The sequence below is a fragment of the Fonsecaea multimorphosa genome (assembly GCF_000836435.1).
Source record: "Fonsecaea multimorphosa CBS 102226 unplaced genomic scaffold supercont1.26, whole genome shotgun sequence".
Lineage (NCBI taxonomy): Eukaryota > Fungi > Ascomycota > Eurotiomycetes > Chaetothyriales > Herpotrichiellaceae > Fonsecaea > Fonsecaea multimorphosa.
The window spans coordinates 427,984-452,619 of NW_015971660.1; the positions used below are offsets into that span (position 1 = coordinate 427,984).

The 24,636-nt window shown below is 52.6% G+C and overlaps 10 protein-coding genes across 10 annotated transcripts; 7 read left to right on the plus strand and 3 right to left on the minus strand.

Moving 5' to 3' along the window:
• Window positions 1-1,027: 1,027 nt before the first annotated feature.
• Window positions 1,028-1,953, plus strand: Z520_09911 (uncharacterized protein; the record flags this gene model as incomplete). The annotated part of the gene is made up of 3 exons (XM_016780405.1): window positions 1,028-1,351; window positions 1,435-1,666; window positions 1,745-1,953. 3 exons carry the CDS (start codon window positions 1,028-1,030, stop codon window positions 1,951-1,953), a joined length of 765 nt encoding a protein of 254 aa, XP_016628648.1.
• A 121-nt stretch (window positions 1,954-2,074) lies between these two features.
• On the minus strand, window positions 2,075-4,486 carry Z520_09912 (uncharacterized protein; the record flags this gene model as incomplete). The annotated part of the gene is made up of 2 exons (XM_016780406.1): window positions 2,075-4,103; window positions 4,182-4,486. The coding sequence occupies 2 exons, from the start codon at window positions 4,484-4,486 to the stop codon at window positions 2,075-2,077; spliced, it is 2,334 nt and encodes a 777-aa protein (XP_016628649.1).
• Window positions 4,487-5,701: 1,215 nt separating this feature from the next.
• Z520_09913 (uncharacterized protein) lies at window positions 5,702-6,457 on the plus strand (the record flags this gene model as incomplete). Its single annotated transcript, XM_016780407.1, has 1 exon — window positions 5,702-6,457. One exon carries the CDS (start codon window positions 5,702-5,704, stop codon window positions 6,455-6,457), a length of 756 nt encoding a protein of 251 aa, XP_016628650.1.
• Window positions 6,458-6,796: 339 nt separating this feature from the next.
• Window positions 6,797-8,744, minus strand: Z520_09914 (uncharacterized protein; the record flags this gene model as incomplete). Its single annotated transcript, XM_016780408.1, has 5 exons — window positions 6,797-7,431; window positions 7,515-7,755; window positions 7,816-8,210; window positions 8,283-8,547; window positions 8,634-8,744. 5 exons carry the CDS (start codon window positions 8,742-8,744, stop codon window positions 6,797-6,799), a joined length of 1,647 nt encoding a protein of 548 aa, XP_016628651.1.
• A 643-nt stretch (window positions 8,745-9,387) lies between these two features.
• Z520_09915 (uncharacterized protein) lies at window positions 9,388-10,420 on the plus strand (the record flags this gene model as incomplete). Its single annotated transcript, XM_016780409.1, has 3 exons — window positions 9,388-9,606; window positions 9,685-9,965; window positions 10,093-10,420. 3 exons carry the CDS (start codon window positions 9,388-9,390, stop codon window positions 10,418-10,420), a joined length of 828 nt encoding a protein of 275 aa, XP_016628652.1.
• A 211-nt stretch (window positions 10,421-10,631) lies between these two features.
• Z520_09916 (uncharacterized protein) lies at window positions 10,632-11,249 on the minus strand (the record flags this gene model as incomplete). The annotated part of the gene is made up of 1 exon (XM_016780410.1): window positions 10,632-11,249. One exon carries the CDS (start codon window positions 11,247-11,249, stop codon window positions 10,632-10,634), a length of 618 nt encoding a protein of 205 aa, XP_016628653.1.
• A 917-nt stretch (window positions 11,250-12,166) lies between these two features.
• Z520_09917 (uncharacterized protein) lies at window positions 12,167-16,939 on the plus strand (the record flags this gene model as incomplete). The annotated part of the gene is made up of 12 exons (XM_016780411.1): window positions 12,167-12,170; window positions 12,238-12,389; window positions 12,459-13,072; window positions 13,122-13,234; window positions 13,314-13,386; window positions 13,448-14,000; window positions 14,403-14,484; window positions 14,538-14,671; window positions 14,722-14,759; window positions 14,826-15,609; window positions 15,663-15,914; window positions 15,983-16,939. 12 exons carry the CDS (start codon window positions 12,167-12,169, stop codon window positions 16,937-16,939), a joined length of 3,756 nt encoding a protein of 1,251 aa, XP_016628654.1.
• Window positions 16,940-17,826: 887 nt separating this feature from the next.
• Window positions 17,827-19,287, plus strand: Z520_09918 (uncharacterized protein; the record flags this gene model as incomplete). Its single annotated transcript, XM_016780412.1, has 1 exon — window positions 17,827-19,287. The coding sequence occupies one exon, from the start codon at window positions 17,827-17,829 to the stop codon at window positions 19,285-19,287; it is 1,461 nt and encodes a 486-aa protein (XP_016628655.1).
• Window positions 19,288-20,406: 1,119 nt separating this feature from the next.
• On the plus strand, window positions 20,407-21,534 carry Z520_09919 (uncharacterized protein; the record flags this gene model as incomplete). The annotated part of the gene is made up of 4 exons (XM_016780413.1): window positions 20,407-20,573; window positions 20,676-20,788; window positions 20,846-21,336; window positions 21,397-21,534. The coding sequence occupies 4 exons, from the start codon at window positions 20,407-20,409 to the stop codon at window positions 21,532-21,534; spliced, it is 909 nt and encodes a 302-aa protein (XP_016628656.1).
• Window positions 21,535-22,899: 1,365 nt separating this feature from the next.
• Window positions 22,900-24,201, plus strand: Z520_09920 (uncharacterized protein; the record flags this gene model as incomplete). Its single annotated transcript, XM_016780414.1, has 1 exon — window positions 22,900-24,201. The coding sequence occupies one exon, from the start codon at window positions 22,900-22,902 to the stop codon at window positions 24,199-24,201; it is 1,302 nt and encodes a 433-aa protein (XP_016628657.1).
• Window positions 24,202-24,636: the final 435 nt, after the last annotated feature.

The following is a 24,636-nucleotide window of genomic DNA, read 5'->3' on the forward strand; positions in this document are numbered from 1 at the left end:
ATAGTCCGACACGCCGTATTTCATCAGTCTAACCCCAGGCCCCTTTCGTGATCAGTTCGAGACCCCACAAATAGTAAATAACTGCTTTTCTCGCAAAAAGGCCCTGACCCCTGGACGTAAATCCAGTTGCTTTCTGCTTCTGCATCGCAAGGGATCGATCTCTAGCCGCCAGGGCGATGGTGGTTGGTCATGGGGGAGATAAACTCACAACTCAGTCACCAGCGGTCCATGCACGTTGGCCCAGTGGGCGTGAAAGTCGGCGGCGCTCATGCCCTTCTTGCGCGGGATCAACAGGCACATGCGTACCTTGCCGGCTGAGGACGTGGTGGTGGAGGTAGTGGTCGACATGTCTTTTCCTGCTTGTTATCTAAGACCTAAGTAACAAAGTAAATTGCACGGCTCTTCGAAGATGGACGGCAGGATGAGATATATTTGACCGAGCGAAAAGGGATAGAAAAGAGATTCAAAAGAGGAAGAAGAAGTCCGGCCACCAGCACATCAAGAGTATCAGTACCATAATACAGTTGGACCTTTTCTTTCATTATAAATACATTGCAGGAGCGTATCCCCAGTACTTTCCTAGAACGTCCTGCACACCGAGAAGCGTTTATGCGGTCAGGAGCTACAAATCTGGAGCATGCATCTACTATGATGCTTACGAGATGGAACATCGCGAAACACAGTGTAAACTCCCCGAAATCCGCCCAGAGATGGCCCGCCGAACAATGGGTTCGTGTGAGTCTAGAACGCATTTCAAAAAGGCTTAAATCTCGAGTCTAGAGTTTGCACACAGCAGAACGAGAACTTGGATTTGTTATTTCACGGGCCCCCTCACCTGTCAATATGGGATTCACGAGGACAAGAAGACGCGGACCATGGGACCAGATTACAAATGAGCGCTGTGCCCATGGAGCCGTCACAACGGCCTTTTTAAACCCAACCCGAGTATCCATTTCCCTAACCTGTTCCTAGAATTCACCTCCAAACCAGTTTCGAAGACGAAGGAGGCCTGTTTTCCAAAAAAGCCATGGCCGAGAACAAGAACAAGATTGTCTTCTACACGGCGTTTTCGCCCAATGGACACAAGGTGGCCATCACTCTCGAGGAGCTCGGGCTCGACTACGACATGGTCCACGTCAACCTGCCGGCCATCCAGCACAAGGAGCCGTGGTTCCTCGACATCAATCCCAACGGGCGCATCCCGGCCCTGACCGACACGTTGGAGGACGGCACGCCCATAAAGCTGTTTGAGTCCGGCAGCATCCAGCAATACCTCGTGGATCGGTACGACACGGATAACAAGATCTCGTACCCGAGGGGAACCAAGGAATTCTACCAGACCAACAACTGGGTATGGGCCTCGCTTCCCCTGGCAGTCGCTGTTGTTCTTCTGCTCTGTCAAATCCGAGCCTCTAACCCGCAATCTCTGTGCAGCTCTTCTTCCAGAACGCGGGCATCGGCCCCATGCAGGGCCAGGCAAACCACTTCCTGCGATATAACCTGTCAGATCTGCCCGAGCAGTACTCCAAGGACCGATACATCAACGAGACCCGTCGACTGTATCGCACGCTCGACAAGCATTTCCAAGACTCGCAGTCTCAGTACCTGGTCGGGGACAAGCCCACCATTGCCGACATTGCCATCTCCTCGTGGGCCAACATTCTCGGTACGTGTGTCTTTGCTTTTTCTGCGAACCTTCCTCTGTGCCTCGCCAGTAAATTCTAATCCAGGTCCTTGAATATAGGATTCGCCGGCGTCGAGATCGACGAGTTCCCTCACGTCCGAGAGTGGCAGCAGCGCATGGCTCAGCGGCCGGCCGTGCAGAAGGGGTACAACACGCCTAAGAAAGTCAACTTGGACGCCTTGTCCAAGGACAAGCAGGCCTTCAACACCTATCTGAAAACAAACGAGGCCTGGATCAGGCACGGAATGGAGGCCGATGCGAAGAAGTAGGACATGAGGTCCCGATGGCGATCTGTAGGCTGGATGATATAGCAGTTCAATCGGCACTCCTTTTGGAATCACTCGCCAACCTGCTCCTTGCCCATATAGCGAGTTCTCCACATTTCGTTTCTCATGGCAAGTACGGGCCGGAGAACATCTCGTCGAGGTAACTAGAGAAATCCATGTTCATGTCCCGATCCAACGCAAACGGCATAGCGTCTAGACACGTCGGCGAGAACGGAGCAACTGGGACATCGGTGCTCGGAAACGAAGTCACGCCCTCCGGTCCAACATTCGTAGTCAACGAGGTCATCCCGATGCTGAGATGGGGCTCATGATGCGGGTTTTGTCCCAACAGAGCCGGCGGTGGTGGCGGCGCTCCTCCGTACAGGGGGTGTGGATTTGACAAGAACGGCGCATGTTGCTGGTGCTGGTACTGCGGAGGCGACAGGGTGGAAAGGCCCCCGTTGTGGTAAATGCCAGAGGGTCTTTCCGTCATGCCGTCTCTGACACCGCCGTCGCCTGTAGGGTACCTCAAAACATCATTGACACCACCGCAGTCGCCGGTAGTGTTTGACATCTCTTCAGCGTGTAACAGTCTCTGTGGCACCCGTGGCAGGCCCGTGTTGCCGGGAACGAAAACGCACGATGCCTCATCGTGCAATTTGTCCCCGTCTCCTGGATTGCTCTTGATGCTCTCGAGTCCGCTTTCGAGCGCCTCCCAATTGCGCAAGGGAACCTGTGACACGTTCCAGAACTTCACGTTCTTCTCGTACGCCAGACGCACCAGTTCAAAATTCGAGGTGACTAGATCTCGGTCCGGGTCGTCGTCTGATAGCCGGCTCCGACGCAGCAGCTGGACAGCCCCCGCCAGCCATGCCGTGCTGGCGAGGAACGGGTTAATATGCTTGTAGTGATCTTCTGCAGAGCTTCGAATCATGCTTATCACATTATCCGCCGCCTCGAAGTATTGTAATAGATGTTGTGGTTCTGCTGATGCGGAGCGGTAAGGGGATCCCACGGGGTCGTCAAGACCAGCGGCACGGTGGCCTGAAGTTTTGCAGTCGCGAAGAAGAGTCCATTTCATCCCTGAGCGGAATACATGATACTTCAATATCATGAGTTTTGTCAGTTGAGTCATGAGATAGATACTGTAGATGAAGCTGTGAGCGAGACGTTGCGCAACGGCACCCGGCCGCTGCAGATCCAAGCCCCCAAAATTGAGATGCTGACCGTGATACTTGAGTTCTTCAGGAAGAGCCATGACCGCACAGTAGAGAGCATTGGAGATGGTACTGAGACGCTTTGTGGCCGCGGTTTTCTTCTGAAGGAGCAGTCGCTGGTGCTCGTCAATCACGCCCTCAGCCGTTCCTTCCGATAGCCCAGGGTCTGAGGAGAGAGGTCTTTCGATGCTGTTTGGACTGGAAATGGTTTGTGCGTCTTTCATGAGGGAATTGAGGACGATGAACCATGCAATTGGGGATCGGTTTTTAGTAGCGGCCAGTGTTTTCCATCGGGCAGTCACGTTGATGTCCAAGAAACAACTCTGCTGGGGTTCACCGCGATACCATCTCTCATCTTCTGCCGGCAGAAACGTCTCGTTCTGACTCCAGTCAATCCCCGCCGGGCATCGACGAATGACACTGGCGAACACATCCATCTCCCAGATGGCCCACCAGGCCCGACGCCATTCTTCCTCAATGCACCATTTTTCTGCATTTACGATACTTTCATGACTTTGCTTGCCCGCATCGATGAGATGAAGATTCAGTTCATAGGCGGTTCTGATACAAGTCCCCAGGTACCTCCACGCCTTGCCTCTCACATGTTGAACAAGCAGACAGTGGGTATTTAAGATCAGTGCCTGCAGGAGAGGAAGGGTCAAGGGTTCGTCGCTGAGTTCTGCGATGGCTTGTTCCATGTGTTTGATCCCCAGCGCCCGGAAATGGATGCTTGGAACGTCGGTTGAGTCTGGGAGAATTCGTTCTTGCACGATGTTTTCCAGATCGTCTCTGTCAAGTCCCTTGAGCCCAAACGCCAGCATCGCTGCCAAAAGTGCGGTTCTTTGAGTGGCGGTGGGGATCTGCCTCAGTTTTGCTCGTAGTACCGACAACCGAAAGAGCTGGAAGGACGTGAATGTTTCAAAGTATCGTGGGAGTCTATACGCTTGTTATTTCAAACTGCATCCCCAAAGATCTTGACGGGGAGAACGAGAGTTCGAGTTGAAGCCAGCTTACAGTGTGTTCAATTGTAGTAGAGTCAAGCCCAAGGCTTTGCAGCTCGTCATAAGTGCATCGGTGTAACCACTATCTGTGTCTTCAAAATGTTGAGCGGCTTCAGTCTGGTCTGGCGAGCAATTCCCAACGGTGGGGTGGAGAATGAATGAAAGGCTCGTCACACTGTCCAGTCGAGAAGGACCTTGTGACGATTGGGACTGTGCCGAGGATGGAGAGCTATCATCGAACGTGTTGGCCTGTGTCATCTTTCGTGGTTCGATCCTCACGGCTCGTCGCTCTTGTGGATTTTTCTCTAGACCGTCCATCCCCGCTGGAGCCGTAGCGTCAGTACCTTTTCGAACAGCAGACGAACTAAGAACTTACGCTGTCGCCTTTGGGTGGCAGCATGGGTACTGCCTATCTTTGGGCCTGGCCGCATTGGCTTTGCAGGGTAAACGCATTCTTGCGAGGTTTCTTTGCATATCATGCAGTGAGGAAGCTGCCTCGGGCACTTGATCTTGCGCTTGCGGCACATGTAACAGGCCAGGGTGGCATGCTGGCGACGCCGATGCACCTTCTCAGCACAATCGGACATTCTGTCTGGATTGCTGCTCCCTACCGAGCGGCGAGCAGGGTGTAGAGCAAAAGGCGACTGAGGCCTTCGTCTTTCCAGCCTTGCTGCTGAATAGACGCTCACGTGCCGACGGTCCGAATATCCGACGCTGGGCAATCAGACACCGTGGAGTACCTGCTCGCTTCGGACTGAGCTCGTACCTGGGTGGTACCTCAGACTTCCCCCGGCTGTCGTGTGGCCGTTTCGCCGAGTGACTCGCTGAATGTCTGGTTTTCAGACCGTCACATCAAGAGGATGGCGACACTCGTGGAGTCTTCCCGCCGGCTTGAGCCACGCTGTCGATTGCTGGCGACAGTCTGGATGGCGGTGAATTATCAGTTTAGAGAAACGCTGGTCATAGGGAAGAGGCCCGTGAAGCCCTCACTCCGACTCCGGGTTGGCCTCGGGTCGAATCCGGGTCAATTTTGATTGGCCTTTGAGAAACTGCAGTGGACTTCAGTGCTGGCTGAACTCAATGCTGCATCAAAAGGTCGGGGCAAGACGAGGAAAAGCCTAACTGCTGGAGATGGGGAAAAGCCGGCGCCCATCGCAGTTGAATGTCACTATGGTGCCCTACCTAATAGCTACCTACCTAGGTATGTAGGTATGACTCAGGCGTGACAGCACGCGATCAGATTCCACAGTTTCAACCTCTCAATTCTTCTGACTCCCCAACGCTCGAGCCGCTCTACCGAGGAAACCGTCACGTTCGCGAGGCGTCCATTCCCCTGTGGATTGGTATTCGTCCAAAGTCTTCCCGGAGTCCTCCCAGGCTCGGACGCGGGGTTCTGAGCTTAACCGGCATTCCCCAGCCACTAGGTTGGAGAGGCCGCGGGCATTAGCATGGATATAAGGGCATGGTAGCACGGTGCGGGCAGTGAAAGGGGCCAGATTGTCTCATCCCAAACGTTTCAGGCCTTTAGTCGAGATGAGCTCTTTCGAAGGAAAAGTCATTGCCCTCACCGGAGCCGCCTCTGGAATTGCCCTCGCCACAGCCAAGTTGCTGGCCAGCAGGGGTGCCAGTCTGTCGCTAGCCGACATTAATGCCAAACAACTAGAGGCCGCCGCTAAGTCCATCGAGGCGCTGGGGACCAAGGTCATCTACACTGTGGTCGATGTCACGGACCGTTCGCAGGTGCGGACCTTTGTGGACAGGACGGTGCAGGAATTTGGCAAGCTCGACGGTGCCGCCAATCTGGCCGGGGTCATAGGTCGACATGCCGTGACCCTGGAGCTTCGCGACGAGACCGACGACGAGTGGGACTTGATCTTCAACATCAACGCCAAAGGCGTCTTCAACTGCATGCGCGAGGAGCTCCGGGTCATGAAGTCGGGTGCGTCGATCGTCAACGCCGCCAGCGTGCTCGCCCTGCTTGGCCAGGTCAAGAGCAGCATTTACACCGCGAGCAAGCATGCCGTGGCGGGCCTGACTCGAGCCGCCGCCAAGGAAGAAGGCAAGAACAACATCCGAATCAACGGAGTGGCCCCGGGCTTCATCGACACGCCCATGGTGACAGCCGTCGAAGAAGCACAAAAGGTCCAAAAGGCAGACATGAGTGCCCAAGCGTTCCAGAGAAAGGGCAAACCAGAAGAGATCGCAGGCATCATCGCGTTTCTCTTGAGCGACGAGAGCACTTTTGTCACGGGAGCAATCTGGAGTGCTGATGGGGGTTGGCATTGTTAAATTGGAAGGCTGGTCGAAAGCATATGTAGTCTAAGGTGTGTGAGATCCGGCCACAGGCGCCGTAACTTGTTCGCCACCGAGGTCAGGTATGCACTGCAAATTCGTATCAAGGGAGCGCTGTTACATATCTTGATTTCTCACCTAAGATAGAATTCAGCAGGCTGACAAACCACTTATCTTCAGAGCAACTCATATATTCGGGGCGACAGATAAACTACCTCCAATCTCATTAGAACCCCGTTTCACGTACGGCATGGTTGTCGTGCAATAGTCGGCCTTCATCCCCAGCGTCCTTCTGGTCATTCATCGGCAGGTGCTGCATCATGCTTATTCCCGGGTTCAAAACGCCTCTCTCTTCCTGAAGCGGATGATCGGTCCGTTTCGTCCTGCTGCCATGTGATCCAAGAGCTGGTATTCAACTCCCTCCGAGTCAGGCCCGCGTAAACGGTCTTCCCGTCCTCCTCCCAGATACTCCAACTCGAACATCCACACCGCACGGGCAATTGTGAGCCGCAGCTCCATCAACGCCAGGCGCCAGCCAATGCACATCCTGCTTCCGTAGGAGAACGGAGTCAGCGCCTCATGGCATTGCTTGACTGCTTCCTCGCTCGTTTGATCGGGCAGCCAGCGCTCTGGGATGTGTTTGTGCGGGCATGGGTAGATCGTGGTATTGTGATGCACAGTATAAATTGGGACGGCTAGATCGACGCCTGGAGGGAAATGCTCGCCACAGACGCTGAGGCCGCCAGGGAGGACTTCGCGCGGCAGTATTCCTGGAAGACTGGGGCTAATGCGAAGAGTCTCGTCGACCACGGCGCGCAGATAGCGACACGAGTCCAATGCGGGTCCTAGTCGAATGGCGTCGACATTGGGGAAGGTGGAACGCACCTCCGCGGTGAGCTTCGCCAGTGTCTTGGGATTTTGAGTGATGTAGAAGAAGTTGGCCGCAAGCTGGGTGGCAGTAGTATCCGAACCTGTTTGCGGCGCCGAAGAGAGGCAGTCAGCATGTCTGTTAAAGTTTACATTCACCTTTCGCTAGCCTTTGTGCATTTCGTACCTCCAATAATCAATGTCCTGGCCTCGGAGAAGATCTCTCGCGGATCAGAATAAGATAGACGGCCATCCTTCTCTTTGGCGTTGCTCAGATACCAGAAGAAGTCCTTCCGGTTTGGATCGGCCTTGAGCCGGATCTCGGCCTGTTGCTTTGCGTACTTGATCAGTTTTGATCCTCGTTTGACAATGTCTGGAAAGAGTATCTTGTCTAGTCCCCATCTGTTGACAAAGGGACTTGAGCCGGCCTATGGCAGTGCAGCGCGAGTTAGTCTAACCCCTCTATTGGGAGATAGGAAGCTCCATACAATCAGTTCACGGTGCACAGCCCCGTCGATAATCTCAGGCAGTTCTCTGCTTTCATCGCCAGCAAGCATACCAAAGTCTTTTCCAAATACTAGATCTGCCATGACGTCGAACGTCAAGTAGTTGCCCCATTTCCCCATGTCGGCTGTCCAACATTGCGCCTCGCTCTGGAAGATTTCCTCTCCAGAGGCTGCATGGAACAATCGGCGGATGTGAGATTGCATGTAGTCCTCCATAGCCGCCAACGCGGGTTCTGTGAAGGCCGGGGCTAAAATACGTCTTTTTTGGGCGTGGAGCTGTCTATCACGAGCGTTGAATGTGCTTTCTATCCCTGAATGCTCAATGGCTGGTTGGTAGAAGACGGATTTTCTGACATTCTGATTGACTCCATAAATTTCTATGATATTGTCAGTCGGCATCCCGCCCTTGTGAGTGTGAATGTGAATGCTCCATTCTTCAACAGACATACCCTTTATGGCGGCTGCATCGTTGACTGTAACCAGGTTGGGAGCGAGCCGTACAAATTTGCCTAGCGGAGTCGACCTCGTAAGCAGAAGCTCCTCAGCTCCCCTGGCCTGCTCACCATATTTTTGATGTGCATAGTACATATCCAGATGTCGGTCTCCTTTGTATGCATGGTACACGGCATACCAGTTAGTGAGTCTGGCTAGCAGTGGTCCAGGGTATTTTGCAAGCGGGTGCAACCACAGTCGGTACACAATCAGTATCAAAATCTTGATAAGTGCCTCGTTAGCAAAGACACGGGCAAAGACTTAATCGGAATGGTTTGAATTGTTTATGGCGGGCGCCGGGAACATACGTAGAAGACAACAGCCAATATTGGCAATGTCAGTTTCCAAGCAAAAGGGATTGACCAGAGAGTCTGCATGACATTTGCAGAACTATTTCCAGATAGTGCTGTCTCAAACATGATGTCCTGTGATCCTTCGAGCAAACTTCAAGAGGATCGCCGGTGTCGATTTGTGGTAGGCTCTGCTATTGAGGGAACGTTGGTTTTGAGTAAGATGCATTTTTAATGTGCAGGTCGAGGCACTGCTTTTCCGCACTTCGTGATCAACTTCAGGCCACCACGCTGACCTTCACCTTAACCAGCGCGTTACACCCGGATGTTCCGTTAGCATCAGCTTAATAATAAAAGCTTTGATAAGATAGCGCGAAAGTATCGAGAACATAATGTTGGATGGGGAGGGAGGCAGGGTTGTGCTGCTATTGACGACTTTCCCCGCTGGTCTGGAACCCCATGGGGTCATGACAAGGCTGCGCCTTGTGGTGCGGAAAGCATTCGATAATTGTACCGAGTACTTAGTCCACGTTCCGTATGTTCGGAACTACCTTGATATTAATAATTTGGCATATTAATAAATGAAACCTTACAATTGGTGAAGCACATGATACATTTCTTGTACCAATACAACGAAGATTCCGCCCTCTGCCATCTTACTCCTCGCTAGATCATTTATACTTTCATCAGCCAGGCCCTCCAGGCTGGACCGACATCTGTCTTGGTCGCCAAGGATACGAAACTTTGATATTCACATTTGAAGACACACAGAATGGCTGCGGATACGAAAACATCTCCGGATGGGACACCATATACCCTATACCACAATTACTATTCCATCTGCTCCATCATGATGCGGTATTTGATGCGCATTCGTGGTGAGCCCGCCGATCCCGCCGTCAAAATGGATGTGAGAGAACAAAATGTCGATATCTTCAGTGAAGAGCAGTTCAGCGAGGAGTACCTGCTGAAGGTGAACCCGAATGGCCAGGTATGCCTCAGATGAAGAAGAAAGGTGGCAAACAGTGGTGTCACCCGAGGATTCTAATGCATATCTACGATCTACCAGGTACCGGTGCTGGGAAGTCATGCTGCATTCCCCTTTCCACTTGCGCAAACGACTGCTATCAGCGCTTACGTTTCGGAACGCTATCCTGCTCTTATGCCGGAAGCTCATGCAGAAACCATTCAAAAGTCCCTAAAGAAGATGCATGACCTTAACTTCTTCACCCTCTCCTTCCTGAAGAGTCCGAAACTTGCTTCTGGTTTTGCGGACACCGCGCTGAAACGACTGGCCAAAAGCGATATCAGTGAAGAGTATCGCAAAGCGTTGGAGTATAAGCTCATGATGTAAGTGCTCATCTTAAACGGTATTGATTGTGTTGTCTTGCCTCCCATCCCTTGGTACTCACCGAATCGGTGCTGAGGTTGTCGGAAATCCCGGAGCGCTCGAGGCTAATCGTAAGGGGGTCAATAGTCTAAAACGGGACAAAGTCGATGCACTGCAGCCAGAAAAAATTCAGAGCGAAGTGAGTAAGGCTACCACATACCTGGAAGAGGTAGCATCATTCCTCCGACCAGAAGCCGGTCCTTGGATGTTTGGGCAACAGAGACCCACGGCTCTGGATGCCCATCTCGTTGTGATGATAGCGAGACTGCAAGACGTCGGGCGCGGCGGCATTATTCCGGATGCATTGAAAGAATATGGCGAGAAGGCCATGAGCACACCAGAATGGATTGAGGTAATGCAAGGGAGGAGAACCATGTATGACGGGTCCGGGGCAGAACCGGGCCGTAAAGCTTAGACAGAGTCGCTCTTGATCATGGATCATCATTCTGAGGAATGCGTCCGGCTACTACAAGTATGTGGAAAGTCGCATGACTTAGGGACTAGGCAGGTGCACCATACCATTCAGCATCTCTTTTGACGAGTTCCTTTCTAACTTTTCTTCTAGATCTGCCGTTCAGGAATTTGTTTATGCAGGCATAAGATATCTAATGGACCACTTCTCAGGCTCATCCAATGATAGAGAATCTCTCATCAACAGGCTTCTTTTCCTTCGCCGGCGGTAGGTCTCCCACTGGCTTCCCAATGACCATCTGGGACAACAGCTGCCAATGACGCGGGATTTTCTCGGACCAGGTCTCCTGCACCTTTTCGTCAATGAGGGGATTATAGTGCTGCACGTTCGCTCCCAGCCCCTCTGCTTCCAGTGCCGTCCAGACGAGCAATTGATGCATGCCACTAGTCTGTTCACGCCAGCTTGGGAACTTATCGGCGTACATCTTAAACGCTTGAAGTGGTTCAAACGGTGTTGGATCCTCGAAGAAGAGGATAGTGCCGTAAGCTCCCTGGAATCCAGTAATTTTGGCTTCGGTGGCCTCTGCCTGTTCCGCTGCAACGAGGGGCTTCACACCGGCCCGGACGATGTCCCATAGTTTTCGGTGCTCGCTTCCCAGCAGGACAACGATGCGTGTGCTTTGCGTGTTAAAGGCTGATGGAGTGGCTAGGAGGACTTTCTGGACGATATCTTCTAGCCTTTCCTTGGAGATGGTGGTCTCTCCGGAGAGCTTGTAGACCGATCGTCGCTCGGCTACCGCTGCAATGAGGCTATCTGCAATGTTTGGCGACATGTTTCGAAGTTCGGGAGAGGTGCAGATATGGTCGCTGGCCAAGAGTTGCTAGTTGTTTTTGTTTGTTTAAGTGATGAGGTTGAGAGAATCTCAGCATGTTGATATATGGCTAGCATGTGTGGAAATTACCGAGTTTTCTGTCTCTTTTTTTACTCAGTTCCTATCTCCAGTCATGGGTGTCGGCAAAGTAGGTGAGGCTGTGATTATCAGGAGCTGGCGATTTGGTAATCGAGGCGGAAAAGATCCCACCATCTCCCTTGGCCTTTTATTGGTAATCGGAATCCGTGGAACTTCGGAAGGTTCCGACATGGACTTGGATGAGGTGCCCGCATTGTACGTGACGCTCGAAGACCGACATCTCAGCTCGGCCAAGAGCTCTCATATTCTTGAATGAGGAACTACCGACAACTGAGCGAACAGGGGGGTTTCTCCGAAGGGAGTACCATAGCTCGTCAGCGTCTAGTAATCGAGGAAACAGGAGTGGTCCGAGACTGCCCAACGGCACTGCCAACATATTGAATTCTGCAAGACGTCCCTATATTCACGGGTTGGTAATGAAGTTTGATTTATTGCTTTGAAGCTTCATTATCATCCTCGAACTTGTGCATAGCTTCGGTTGCGAATATCTTGAAGACCATGACAGACACAGCGACCCGTCAACATCACAGAATGGGCATTGATATATTGGAGGTTGACCACTTGATTGTCGGAGCAGGCCCTGCTGGGGCGTCACTAGCTTGTTTCCTGGGGAAGCATGGTAAGTGTCTCAACGAAAGGGCTGAATTGGGCCCCGGATTCGCATCCCGGATCGTCTAACCGGTAGCATATGTTGGAAAATAGGATTGAAAGGATTGATTATAAGCTCTTCTCCATCTTCAGCGAATACACCTCGAGCTCATATCATAAATCAGCCTGCGATGGGTAAGTTGGCGATCTGTCTCATCGAAAGCTCTATTCTCTAAAATCCTGTTTTTGGTAATTTCCTCAGAATGCATTCGCGACTTGGACATGGATCTCGAAAACGAGTTCCTGAAGCTTGGTTACGCTGGCCCTGAGAAAGGACTTACGCGCTGGTGCAGCACGATGAAAGGGAGAGAATTCGGTCGGATTAATTCATGGGGCAGTGGACCTAAGCGAGGGGTGCGTTACCAATATCTTACTTTTTCTCAAAGTATATGCCATGCCTGACGGGAACAATGCTTCACGCAGGGCGATTTCGAACTTCACAGCCCTTGTACGCATCTGGAGTTCCCTCAGACCCTTGTGGAGCCAATTCTGCTCAGATATGCCACTCAACATGGATTCCCTTGTCGCTTTAGCACTCGACTTACCCGATTTGACACTTCAGCACCAGGCTCGGTCCTTGCAGAAGTCGAGGATCGGATCTACGGCATAATTCAAAAAATCAGATGCAAGTATCTTTATGGGGCAGATGGTGCCAAAAGCACCGTCGTCCAGCAGCTCGGATTACCAATGTCTATCAAACCGAGCCAAGGGATCGCACTGAATGTTTTGCTCCGAGCTGATCTGTCGGACATAATGAAGTCCCGAGTCGGGAATCTGCACTATGTTATTCAACCTGATGTGGAGCAGCCTGATTTTGCTGCGTGGTCAATCGTCAGAATGGTCAAGCCATGGTACGAATGGTTGGTGATCATGATGTACAAGCCAACCTGTCCCGCGGATTTCATGCCTGAGAAAAAACAGGTCGAGGACCAGGCCAAGTCAGTACTCGGCGATGTGTCAATACCCGTCGACATCTTGCGAATAGACAAGTGGTTCATCAATGAGACTGTAGCGGAGTGCTACAGCAAAGGCCAGGTGTAAGACTCATACTTCCGTCAACCCTAACGAACATTACTAACCGGACAGATTTTGCCTAGGTGATGCGGTGCATCGACACCCTCCGATGAATGGGCTCGGATCGAATACCTGCATCCAAGATGCCGCCAACTTAGCATGGAAGGTTGCTCTGGTCGAAAAGGGTAGGTTTCAATTCCCAGGCAGCTGAATACGGAGTTTCGGGGGGGGTCGAAGCGAGATCCACCTGCTAACGAGAGGCAGGACTTGCAGGGAGATCGCTGCTGGACAGCTATTCTGTCGAGCGGGCACCAGTAGGAGCTGGAGTGGTTGACCGGTATGCTCCTCGCACGGTTCGACAATGTAAAGACGTCTGCAGCTAACGGCTCCAAACCCAGGGCGAATTCTTCTCTGAGGGAACATATACCTATCTTTGAATCTCTTGGGTTTCTCAACCCGTCCTTGCAGGAACGGAAGCAACAATTGGCCATACTGGATGAAGTATCCGAACGTGGCCGAGCTCGCCGGCAGCAACTCATCCATTCGATTGATTATACATGTCACGAATTTCTTGCGCAGGGATCCGATATGGGACAGCGATATGAGTCGTCTGCCATCTTTCTCGACGACGCAGGAACGCCTCCGAAGCCACCTTTAGATCCGGTCTTGTATTACGAGCCCCATACATACCCTGGGGTCAGACTGCCACATGCCTGGCTGAACACGAGCATTCCACAGAAACCGGTGTCCACATTGGATCTGAGCGGCAAAGGCCGATTCGCACTCTTTATTGGCCATGGCGGAGACATGTGGCGGGTTGCTGCTGCCAGAGTCAAAGAAAACCTGGGCTTGGATGTGGCGGTATTTGCGGTCGGGTTTGGTCTGGAATATGAAGCCGTCTATAATGACTGGTATCATCGCCGCGAAGTCAACGAGGATGGCTGCGTCTTGGTACGTCCCGACAATTTCGTGGCGTGGAGAAGCATGAGTATGGTTGACGACTGTCCGGCGACATTGCTCGGCGTAATAAAGAGGATTTTGTGCCTCTGAATCCCGAAGATGAATCTCCTCCAGTCCATACAATGGTGTACAAATGCTAAGCATGTGACATCCTCTGTTTATTAACCGCTGGACCCGTAGGAGTGAGACTCGATTTACCCTCCGACCAGAACATGACGGGGTTCACCGAATAGGATCCGGCCACTGAGTGGCAGCCTTAGTGAGCCTCACTAGAATCTCGCACCTAGAACTGATATTTCCCCCACACGGAGGAACTCCGCACCCCCAGACTTTGACGCTTGGCACGCCCCTATTCCGCGCTAGGAAATCACGTTCCTCCTGATTTTAAATCAGCTATCTACTTACCTAGGAAGGGAGGTATTCTCACGTCGTCTTGAGTCTGTGCCAATTTCGAGCACAGTCTTCATTATGTACGGTACGAATCGTTGAAACGATGCCTGCTCCATCTGAATCTCGCTCTACCATCAGCGCGAAGACTGGTGGCAGAATTGCTAAGAGGGGGACACAACATCCCACTACTCGTCGAAAGCGAGATCCTTATACAACGCATGCCTGCAATCGATGCAAAGCCGCCAAAGTTCGTTGTGATGGCCGCCTTCCGTGTGCGTACTGCGCCGCGCGTGACCCATTAACTTGCCACTACAGTGCACAGCATCTGCCCAGCTTCCTAGTGGAAGAGCGGCAGCAAGAGTACGCTGACTGAATCCCACCCTCCCTAGCAGCTATCGATCGTCCAGCAAGAACTCACTTCATCAGGGACAATGAAGACCGCTGTTATGCAGCGCTGTTAGCGCTCCTTGAGCAGCAAGGCCGGAAGCTAGACCTCTTGACAGGACAAATGGCAATGCTGACGGGCGCTCAAAACCTGCCTAGCCCACCGAGTTCAAGGGAACACGGCTTCGAGACAGCTTATAAAAGGGGACTACCATTGCTCCACAGCCAAACGAGCTCACTATTCTGCATAAATGTAATTGATCCTGGGGTCCAAAAGTTCCACGGCTCTAACAAGCCAATGACACAACCTGCCTCACCGTCAACATCGACGCCATCTCCTTTCTGGATAATCCAGGGCGAGATCGTTGACGGGGATTGGAGTGACATGAGCCAGAGCGATGCCTCTGGTTCTCCAAGCTCAGCGTCACACATGCCCCTGCCTCAGGTGCTCTCTCCTTCGAGCTTGCTCCACCCACTGGAAGAGCTGGACGACAACCAGATTATGCAAACCATAGAATCGTATGGGGTTCTGGAAGGGCTCATGTATCCCATTGTCGACACGGCCCACATCATGCGAATAGCGGAATGCTTCACTGGTGCCCGGGCACCGTACTCAAATCAAAGACCACCCGGGTTCCCTACACTAGAACTACGCCGAAGTGATCTGGTTATTCTAAAGCTGGTTTTAGCGACGGGGCTGCTTACAGAGGGAGATACGCACAGTACCATGGCTTTGAGGCTCTTCCAAAGCGTTCATTCAGAGGTAGAGTCAATGCTCTGGAGCGATACCGTGGACCTGAAAGATTTGGTATCAATGACTTTGGTGGTAAGGGCCCTTTCCACAGAATTCACCACTGAAGAAGATTGACTTGTGTCCAGTGCATTTTCTATCTACGTCGTGGAATATGGCGTCGCGGATGGCGCTTCCTAGGGAACGTCACACGAATCATTCTGGAGCTCGGGCTGAACCGGGAGATTGTGCTCATTCGCTCATTCCCCGATGCCTCAACTCGTTCCTGGGTCGTCAACACCATCTGGACAATTTACGTTCTTGAACGCCAGCTCAGCTACGGGTTGGGAGTAGCAAATGCTGCTCAAGAGCTCCGCCTCGAGCCAACATTTCCCCGACCTGTAAGTCCCAAACTTGGCAGCTCTTCCTCTGTGATCGCTCTAAGCGGCTAACTGATAGCGTGTATCAGCTTGGTGCAGTCTTCTTGATAGCCATGGCCGAGTACTCACGGATCGGAAAGCAAGCCACTGATGATCTATTCTGTGATGGTAGAGATACTGGACCTCAGCTATTGCATAATTGGCGAGAGAGATATGCATTTTTCCAATACCAACTTGAACAATGGACACAACACACCTCTAGCGACTTGGAACATACCAGCGCGAACGAGAGGGCGACGGCAGCTCTCCATTTGGTGCGCACAACCCTCTCCTTACGTGCAAACCATCTTCGAACCCTCATCTCCCGATCCTTTCTCTGCACAACTCTCCGTGATGCAGCACCGCCAGATATTTGGACCACGTCTGTGGACGTGGCCGCAAACACAGTGGAAATATTGGTAGGGTTGGATAATTCCACAAAGGAGTTCCGCTTCCACCAGGCCCTGTTCAATCATTTTCTCATCACAGCTTTGGATGTCCTGCTTTTTGCGACCACATTCGGTTCTTCGAAACGTGGAAATCCCTCTGCCAATGGAAAGGAGATCATCATAACGGAAGAGGCTCATCTCAAAGCCCGGCAGAGTTCCCTGGTCGCCATGAACCTTCTTCGCGCTCTAGCTGGGACCACATACCACTCCAAATATCTCTGGGAACGCATGCGAGGAGTGGCAGCTCATCTGAATTTGAGCAGCTATTTGTTTAGCACGGCGCCAGGGGCACCCGGTGTATCTGGAGGAAACGCAGTCCCAGATCTCCAAGGACAAGCTGCAGCAAGTGGCCCAGCCGACCAAGCAAATACTGAGCACTGCCCTTTAAGAGCGGAGCAAGCAAATGATCTGAGCGGCGGCCAGTATGATACCGACATTGGAAAACCGAAGCTTTCTCGTCCTATAGAAGACTACTCTGTCTGGGACTGGGGCGGAGACTTGCTTTTGTCAGAGTTTGAATTTTTGCCAGATACAAGCTCACTTCGACTATTCCCATGAGCGAAGAACGTTCAATGGAAAGAAACATTTGTCTAGGCCTATTTGTAGAGTCAGCATTGAGGATAGAAGCGACAGCTGCGGATGCGTCTCTTTCGCAAGGCCGACGAGGCAAAGAGTCGGCTGCTGCACGATGGATTTATCGGGCGTCGGCAACTACCTGAGTATTGGCATCCGTGATCGTGACAACCGCGGCAATTCTGTCGATTAAAAAAGGAAAGTGAGGTTGAGGTTCAGGGCCTGGATGATTACGGAGTACCGAGTACCTCGTATCGCGCAGCCTGGGTGATATTGGGGTTCCTCAAAGCCTCGCCAAGATGTCACGGTGGCCGCGGGTTGGTGTGGCCACTGCCTACCTAGGTAGCTCGCTAGGTGGTCAGTGGTCACTGGGGTGGTGTGGTTCAATCTGAGTCTGAGCCACTAACAGCCAGTCCGGCTTGACCCCGGATCTTTAAGCCTGGTTCTAAATTGCGCTGCATTTCGATCCTCGACCCCATCCACTCTCCTGAGACATCTCGACACCACCTTCCAGTCATCTGCGCCCGTGAACAGCAAATGCAACTACTTTCGAGCTCTCTCTAGCATCCCTCCCCCTTCACAGATCCATACGCGTCTTTCTTTTCCTCCCCACTTTTGATCCAAGTCTGTCGGAATTTGGCGACAAACCGCCTCGCTTCCGGCGCGAAATCACCCAACTCCCTCATCCCTTGCTTCGCCACGCCTCCTACGAGCACCACCTCTTCATTGTCCAACGGCCTTTTCAACCCTTCTTTCACGACTTCACAAGAGAAGATTAAGGACATTGTCGAACGTAAGGAAAATCATCTGGTACCTCGCCACCAGACATTCAGACACAAACTATTGATCCCATCACTCTGGCACCCCCCAAGATGTGGTCCACCGCCGCCTCTTGGGTCGCCCTATTTGCGTTGACCGCAGCCCTCACCCGATACTACAATCCGGACCTGTTCAATAAACTTACTGGCCAGGCTTTTACACGAGGACCACAACCGCCACAAGAGTCGGAGAGGCATGCTGCTAAGCGGCAGAAAGCGAAGCGGACACATGCCAGTCGACTGGAGACCAGCAACAGCGGCACGTCTACCCCGACCAGTGCTCCTGAAGCTAAGGCCAACAAGAGAAGGAAGCTCATCTCCCCTTCCATTGAGGACAAGGTGGTTGCCCAGACTGCTGAGGGCCAACGAGTCACTCTGCCCCGAGATGAGGAGGACGAGTTGAGCAACAAAGAATTCGCTCAACAGCTCGCCAAAGCGCAGGCTGGCACCAAATTGGAGCCCGCCAAGTCGCAGGGAGCAACCAAGAAAGAGCGACGCGCTGTCGCCAAGGACTCGACTGGGAAACAAAATGGCCTGGAAGCTTCAGGACTTTCCACCGAGACCTCTTCCACCACCGGCCGTGATGCAGACGACGACCTCTCTCCCATTGGATCTCCCTCCACCGGTCCCGTGTCGACTGCGCCCACCTCGCGGGCTGGTGACGTGTCGGACATGCTAGAGACCCCAGCAGCCAAACCTGGTATTCTGAGGTTGACAGATGTCAAGAGTGAGGGTCCAAGGGCATCAGCGGGCTCCTCGAAAGCCGCCTTCCAACCTGCCTTGACCAAGAAACAGAGACAGAGACAGGCCAAGGCAGCGGAGCAGAAGGCTTTGAGAGAGGCGTCTGACCTCATCCACGAGCAAAAGAAACAAGCACAATTGCGGACTGCCAGAATGGCCGAAGGAAGCTCGAACCAAACCAAGGCAAATTCGTTCACGGCGAAGCAGAATGCCTGGCAGACTGCGAAGCCGGCCCCAGAGAAGTCAGCCCAGACCACCGAAGTTGCGCCTCTCCTCGAAACCTTTGAAAAGCCAGAGCTACCCACTGTCACCGTAAATGAGTCTGTCAAGGCAGAACCGCTGTCGAACGTCACCAACTCTGTCCCAGATAGTGCCACCATCAACTCAGTCAAACAAGACGTTGGCGAAGGGGAAACTCATGCGTTGGGAGCATCAGACCGAGAGAAACTCGCTAGGCCCGTCCTTGGTAGCCGACCAAGTTGGGCTGATGAAGTCAACGAGGAGGAGCAAGACAAGTGGGCAAACGAGCTTGCACAAGAAGAGAAATGGGAGTCGGTGACCAACAAGAAAGGCAAGAAGAAGGCGAAGAAGGATATAAATGACACCAGCAGTGAAGCAAGTTCTTCGGTTGCCAGACCTGTGGCAAACAACCACCCCGTCATCAACGGCAGTCGATCGAATGGGATCAAACCAGGCGTGGAGAACCCGAATCGATTCCAATCCATCGAGCCGGTGACAGATCCGACGTTCAAGGATGCCGAATGGGAGGCTTGACCGGGTCATACAAGATGTGAGAGAAGGGCTTCGCTCCGAAGCGTTCCGACGCGGATGTGGCGCCGTGTTGTTGCCAATAGTGCATGGTCAAGTGAGAGGCGAGGCGCGTTGTTTGTTTGTGTGGGATTTTCTTTTCTTCTGCTTTCGTTTCTCTTTTGAATTCAAGACTTGCCCGCGTGGAGCATTATTTACGGAGCATTAGCATGGGCATGGATATCACTAAGGTCAAAGGTCAAAGGCAAAAGCGGAGATCAAGTCATCAGATTCCGAATGGAACCCCACGAGGTCCAAATTTCTCCATGTGGAAAAAGGGAGAAAAAGTGTGCTGCTCAGAAAAGTATGGAGAGAAAAGCTATTGCGCCACCGGGACGATCCCTAAGATAGAACCCTTGGGGACTTGTGTACTCGTATGACATGCAAGTCATGTAGAAGCGACGCGACCGAGTAGCGGCGCTTATTCTAGAAAACACACTCTGCGGCTGAGCGCGACCAACATGTCCAGCGGTGAGAAGAGAAGCTGTGGGACGGGATGCGAAAGGGGCAGTACCTGTACGAGTACCTCGCGAGTATCAGTGCGAGGAGGGGATAAAATGGTAAAGGGGACTGAAGCACCAAGCAGCCACCAAGCAGCCACCAAGAAGGGGATTGTGGACTTAGTCAGAACCAAAATCCAGGGGTTCCAGACAGCGTGATTGGCTGGGTTGAGAATAGCACACCTCGCAGGCTCGCACCCACTCGCACCCACCTCGCACCACGACTAGTAGCCAGCGTGTTAAGAATACCAGAGAGGCAGTACCGAGTATTTTGTGCTTGTGCTTGTGCTGTGCCTCCACCGAAAACCCGAACTCGGTTGCAGATTGACACACGGTTGCTTCACTTGCCCACGGGTGAATATAATCTTACTCCCCTGCGTGGGAAACTTTGGGAAGAACTTTGGGCAGTTGCTGCGCTGAAAAAGACACACCACCCTTCTCGCCATCAAATCCGTCCTGCATTACTCGGTTGCTACCCGCTTTCTTCACTCTCGACCGAACCACTTCCTGACCGCGATCGAACCCTCCCTCACCTGAACCCAAGAAGCAGACAACTGCCACCATTTACTTCCTCCCCAGCGTCACCATGGCGCAAATAAGAGGCACCGCAGGCTACAACTTGGGCCTGAACAATCAATTCGGCTCCCAACGGAGCGACAATGCCACCAACGACCCGAGTCCGCTCGACCAGATCCGAGAACAGACGAGCAAGATCGAAGACTGGTTGAACACCATGGGCGAGCCCCTGAAACCGTGAGGATACACTCATTTCACCTTCCATGAGGCTGCAAAAGCTGTATGGGCAATTTTTTGGAAAACAGGCCGGAAGCTTACTCGAAGAGGTCATACGTACAGATACCTGCCCGCCATCGGTAGATTCCTCATCGTTGTGACATTCCTCGAGGACGCAGTCAGAATTGTGACACAGTGGGGCGATCAGCTCACGTTCTTGAGAGAATTCAGACATAGTGGGTGAACCCGAGAAGAAAATCAAGGAACTGCAGATACTGACGGACGTACACTAGTCCCCTGGGGCATCACCCACCTGTTCCTCATCTTTAATGTCATCACTATGTCGGTCTGCTCAACACTGGTCATCATGCGCCGCTACGGCGAGTATGCAGTGGCCGGCCTGTTGTCAGTCGTGGTTGTCCAAGCTCTCGGCTACGGCCTCATCTTCGATCTCAATTTCTTCCTGCGCAACCTGTCCGTGATCGGAGGTCTGCTCATGGTGCTCGGAGACAGCTTCGTGAAGAAGAGGGTGTTTGCCGGTTTACCTACAATTGACGAGAAGGACAAGAAGATGTACATCCAGCTTGGGGGGCGAGTCCTGCTGATTTTCCTCTTCATCGGGTTCGTTTTTGCCGGTGAATGGAGCGTCGGGAGAGTCCTGGTGAGCATGATTGGGTTCGTGGCCTGCGTGATGGTCGTGGTGGGGTTCAAGGCGAAGCTCAGCGCCGTCATCCTGGTTGTCCTGCTCAGTGTCTTCAACGTGCTCGTCAACAATTTCTGGACGGTAAGTGGAATTGTGGGAGTTTTCTGTTGGTCGACTGTACTGACCCTTGATATTCTGCAGCTGCACAAGAACCACCCTCACAAGGACTTTGCCAAGTACGACTTTTTCCAAATTCTGTCAATCATGGGTGGTCTGTTGCTACTGGTTAACATGGGACCCGGTCAACTGAGCGTGGACGAGAAGAAGAAAGTCTACTGAGAAGTCTGAGAATCCATGGCAGTGGTCTTATTTGGGAAGGAGAAAGAGCACACTATGCCCGAAGCACGCGTCGATGGTATAAGAATGTGAAACGAGACCACGCAGGACGACCATGAGGGCTGGTCAGACGAAAGCAGACAAACGCGATCCGCTACAGGATGTTTCGGAGACAATTTGTCTCATTAGGCGGCTTGTCTCGATCTTTGCCGCGCAGAGAGCTATCCGGCACGCCATCTCGAGGGCAGGGGCCAGGGGCCACGATGAAGGAAGTACGTGTGATATTTGACTTGCATAAGCGGTTACGTTCCCAGGGGTAGAACGTAGGTTGGGACAATGTCTCGGCATGTTTCTGCATTCTGGACAAAGGATCCGGGCAGTACAGATTTAGAAAATCAATGACCTCAAGGACACGCAAGCACATTCCCCGATGAAGCATTGCGATCGTGGCTCAAGCCAGGGACACACAGTTGTCGCAGCCTTACCTCGTAGTAGTCCATATGCTGATGCCAAGACTCGCATCTTTCATCCTCACCCAAGCCGCGTTAAACCGGACATCGCCAAAGGGGGCTGCGTCCAAGTCCTCATCTCTCACCCAGTGAAGCTAAAATTCATAAATCTTATTCTGATACGTACGAAGATTGGTTTTTGGTGCCGAAAAGATCAATTTTAATGAGATCACTCGGCGTGTTCGGACGCGGGCGCTTTCAACAAATGCGAAGCAGCAGGATATTTTGCTCTTCCTTGCCGGATATATAGTAGCTGGGAAAGCTGGCAGGAGGTGAACAATTAGTGTGCTCTGGTCAACTGTAGAAGGCGCTGCAGTCACGGACTCACGGATGCCTGACCATTTGCGCACTTCGATAAACATCCCTTACAGCGTCCGAGGATGCCGTATCACGTTCAATCAATTACTTCACGCTTTAACCGGAATCTTGGGTGAGCATAATCTGATGTTCCTCGTCACTGAATATCTGTAGATTATCAATCTCCGTAATCTGCGAAGAGATCGAACCCGGGCAAAGATTCGTCTACGATACTTGGGTCCATGTACGAGGAGATCATATTGTGAGTGCGAAGGTGAGTGCGAATAAAAGCGGCACGCGCGCGGTGAATCCCACGTGACCCCAGTGCAGTTTTTACTTCTTTATTACTCCTTGCCAATATCCATGATGAGCCACTAGGCCACACTACGCTTCGACTCCAATTGCCTCTTTCTGCAGTGAATCACAATTCGGCTTGTCTATCGGTTTGCTCTCCTGTCACTAAGCCTGCATCGTCAATCACCCAGTCATCATCAGTGCTTTTGCATTAGCGGATCTTTTCAAGTAAGATTACCATTGAAGTGAGGCTTTTCAAGAGAAAACCATGGCGCCCAAGAATCGCATCATCATTGACACCGACCCCGGGGTCGACGATGTCCTAGCCATCTTGCTCGCCCTCGCCGCTAGCGCCGACGACCTCGAGGTGCTGCTCATCTCGATTACCTTTGGCAATGTTGATGTACGCTCCTGCTTACGCAACGTCGTCGCCATCTTCCATGTCCTGGAGAAGGAAATTGCATGGCGCAAGGAGCAGGGCAGACCAGTCGGATTCGAAGGGCTCACCAAATTCAAGCCGATCGTGGCCATCGGCGCAGACGAACCCCTGCAGGATCGCATCGAGAGCGCTGATTATTTTCATGGTACCGATGGATTGGCCGGAACACATACAAGTCATCCCCATTTCTCGCCCGAGGAGAGTTGGAACAAGCTGTTCGAGCAACCTCCACCGGACCATTTCATCACCGAGAAGGCCAAGCCTGAAGTCGATCTCGAGGAAGACACAAATGCATTCGTCCCTTCCCTCGAGCCTGCCCATAAGGAGATCCTTCGGCTGCTACGGGAGAATGAACCGGATACGATCACCCTGATTGCCATCGGCCCGCTCACCAACTTTGCTCTGGCCGCGGCCGAAGATCCAGAGACCTTTGTGCGATGCAAGGAAGTTGTCACCATGGGTGGCACAGTCGACGGGATCGGCAACGTCACGCCTGTATCGGAATTCAACGTCTATGCGGATCCCTATGCTGCTGCTCGTGTGTATGCGCTATCGTCACCCATCCCAGCGAGCACAATGCCTATTGCCACAGAAGGGGAACGCAGCTTCCACCTCTTGCAATACCCTGCGCGTCTGTCCAAACAGCTGAAGCTCACACTCATGAGTCTGGACATTACGGAATACCACATGCTAAGCCGCGGCGAGTTCAACACCTCTGCCAAGCCTCATCTCGAAGCCGGCTCGCCGCTCGCGGCGTGGATGACGGCTTTCATGACCCCCATGCTAGACAAGATGGAACGGCTGCACATCGGCCACGAGGGCGAAGGCGCCGCTCTGGCCCTGCATGATCCGCTGTGCGTCTGGTATGTGCTGACGCACGACGATCCATCTTGGAAAGCGAGCGCGCGCAGTCCCGAGGATATCCGAATCGAAACGGCCGGCCAGTGGACTAGAGGCATGACGGTGGGCGACAAACGAGCCAGACGGAGGAGGAACTCGGATGGTGAGGTGCCTCATGACAGAGGCAACTGGCTAGGCAACAAGAGTGGCAATCGGGTGTACAGGATGCTTGAGAGTCCGGGCAGGGAGGAAGCCTCGAAATACCTGATGAAGGCGATTTTCGGGGCTTGATAGGTTTCGGAGTTCAACGCAAAGCCGACCGGAGAAGTGCCGTTTCCAAGACAAACAAGACGAGTGACTAAGATGACGACGGAGGGTCAAATGAGGAAGACGGGGGTGGGAGACGTCAACATCTCTTCAAGTCCAGATAGAGCCCTGCCGTAGCGAGGGTGAAATTCGGCTAAGAGATCTGCTCGTCCGTTGATCCTGGTTGCGTTCCGGATTCACAGGACAACTGAACGAAAGGCCGAGGAACAAGTCAGAGACACGAACCGGGACAGCCAACCTAGTCCAAATTGAATAGAGTGATTGGAATGAATGGATAAAGACTAGGACGGTGAGTTGAAGGTCTATTTGAGGAGAGAATCGACTGTTCCTCTTTGCTTTGCTCGATGTACACTCATCATCCGCCCCCCCCCCCCCCCATGCTGCTTTCCCGTCGTTCCG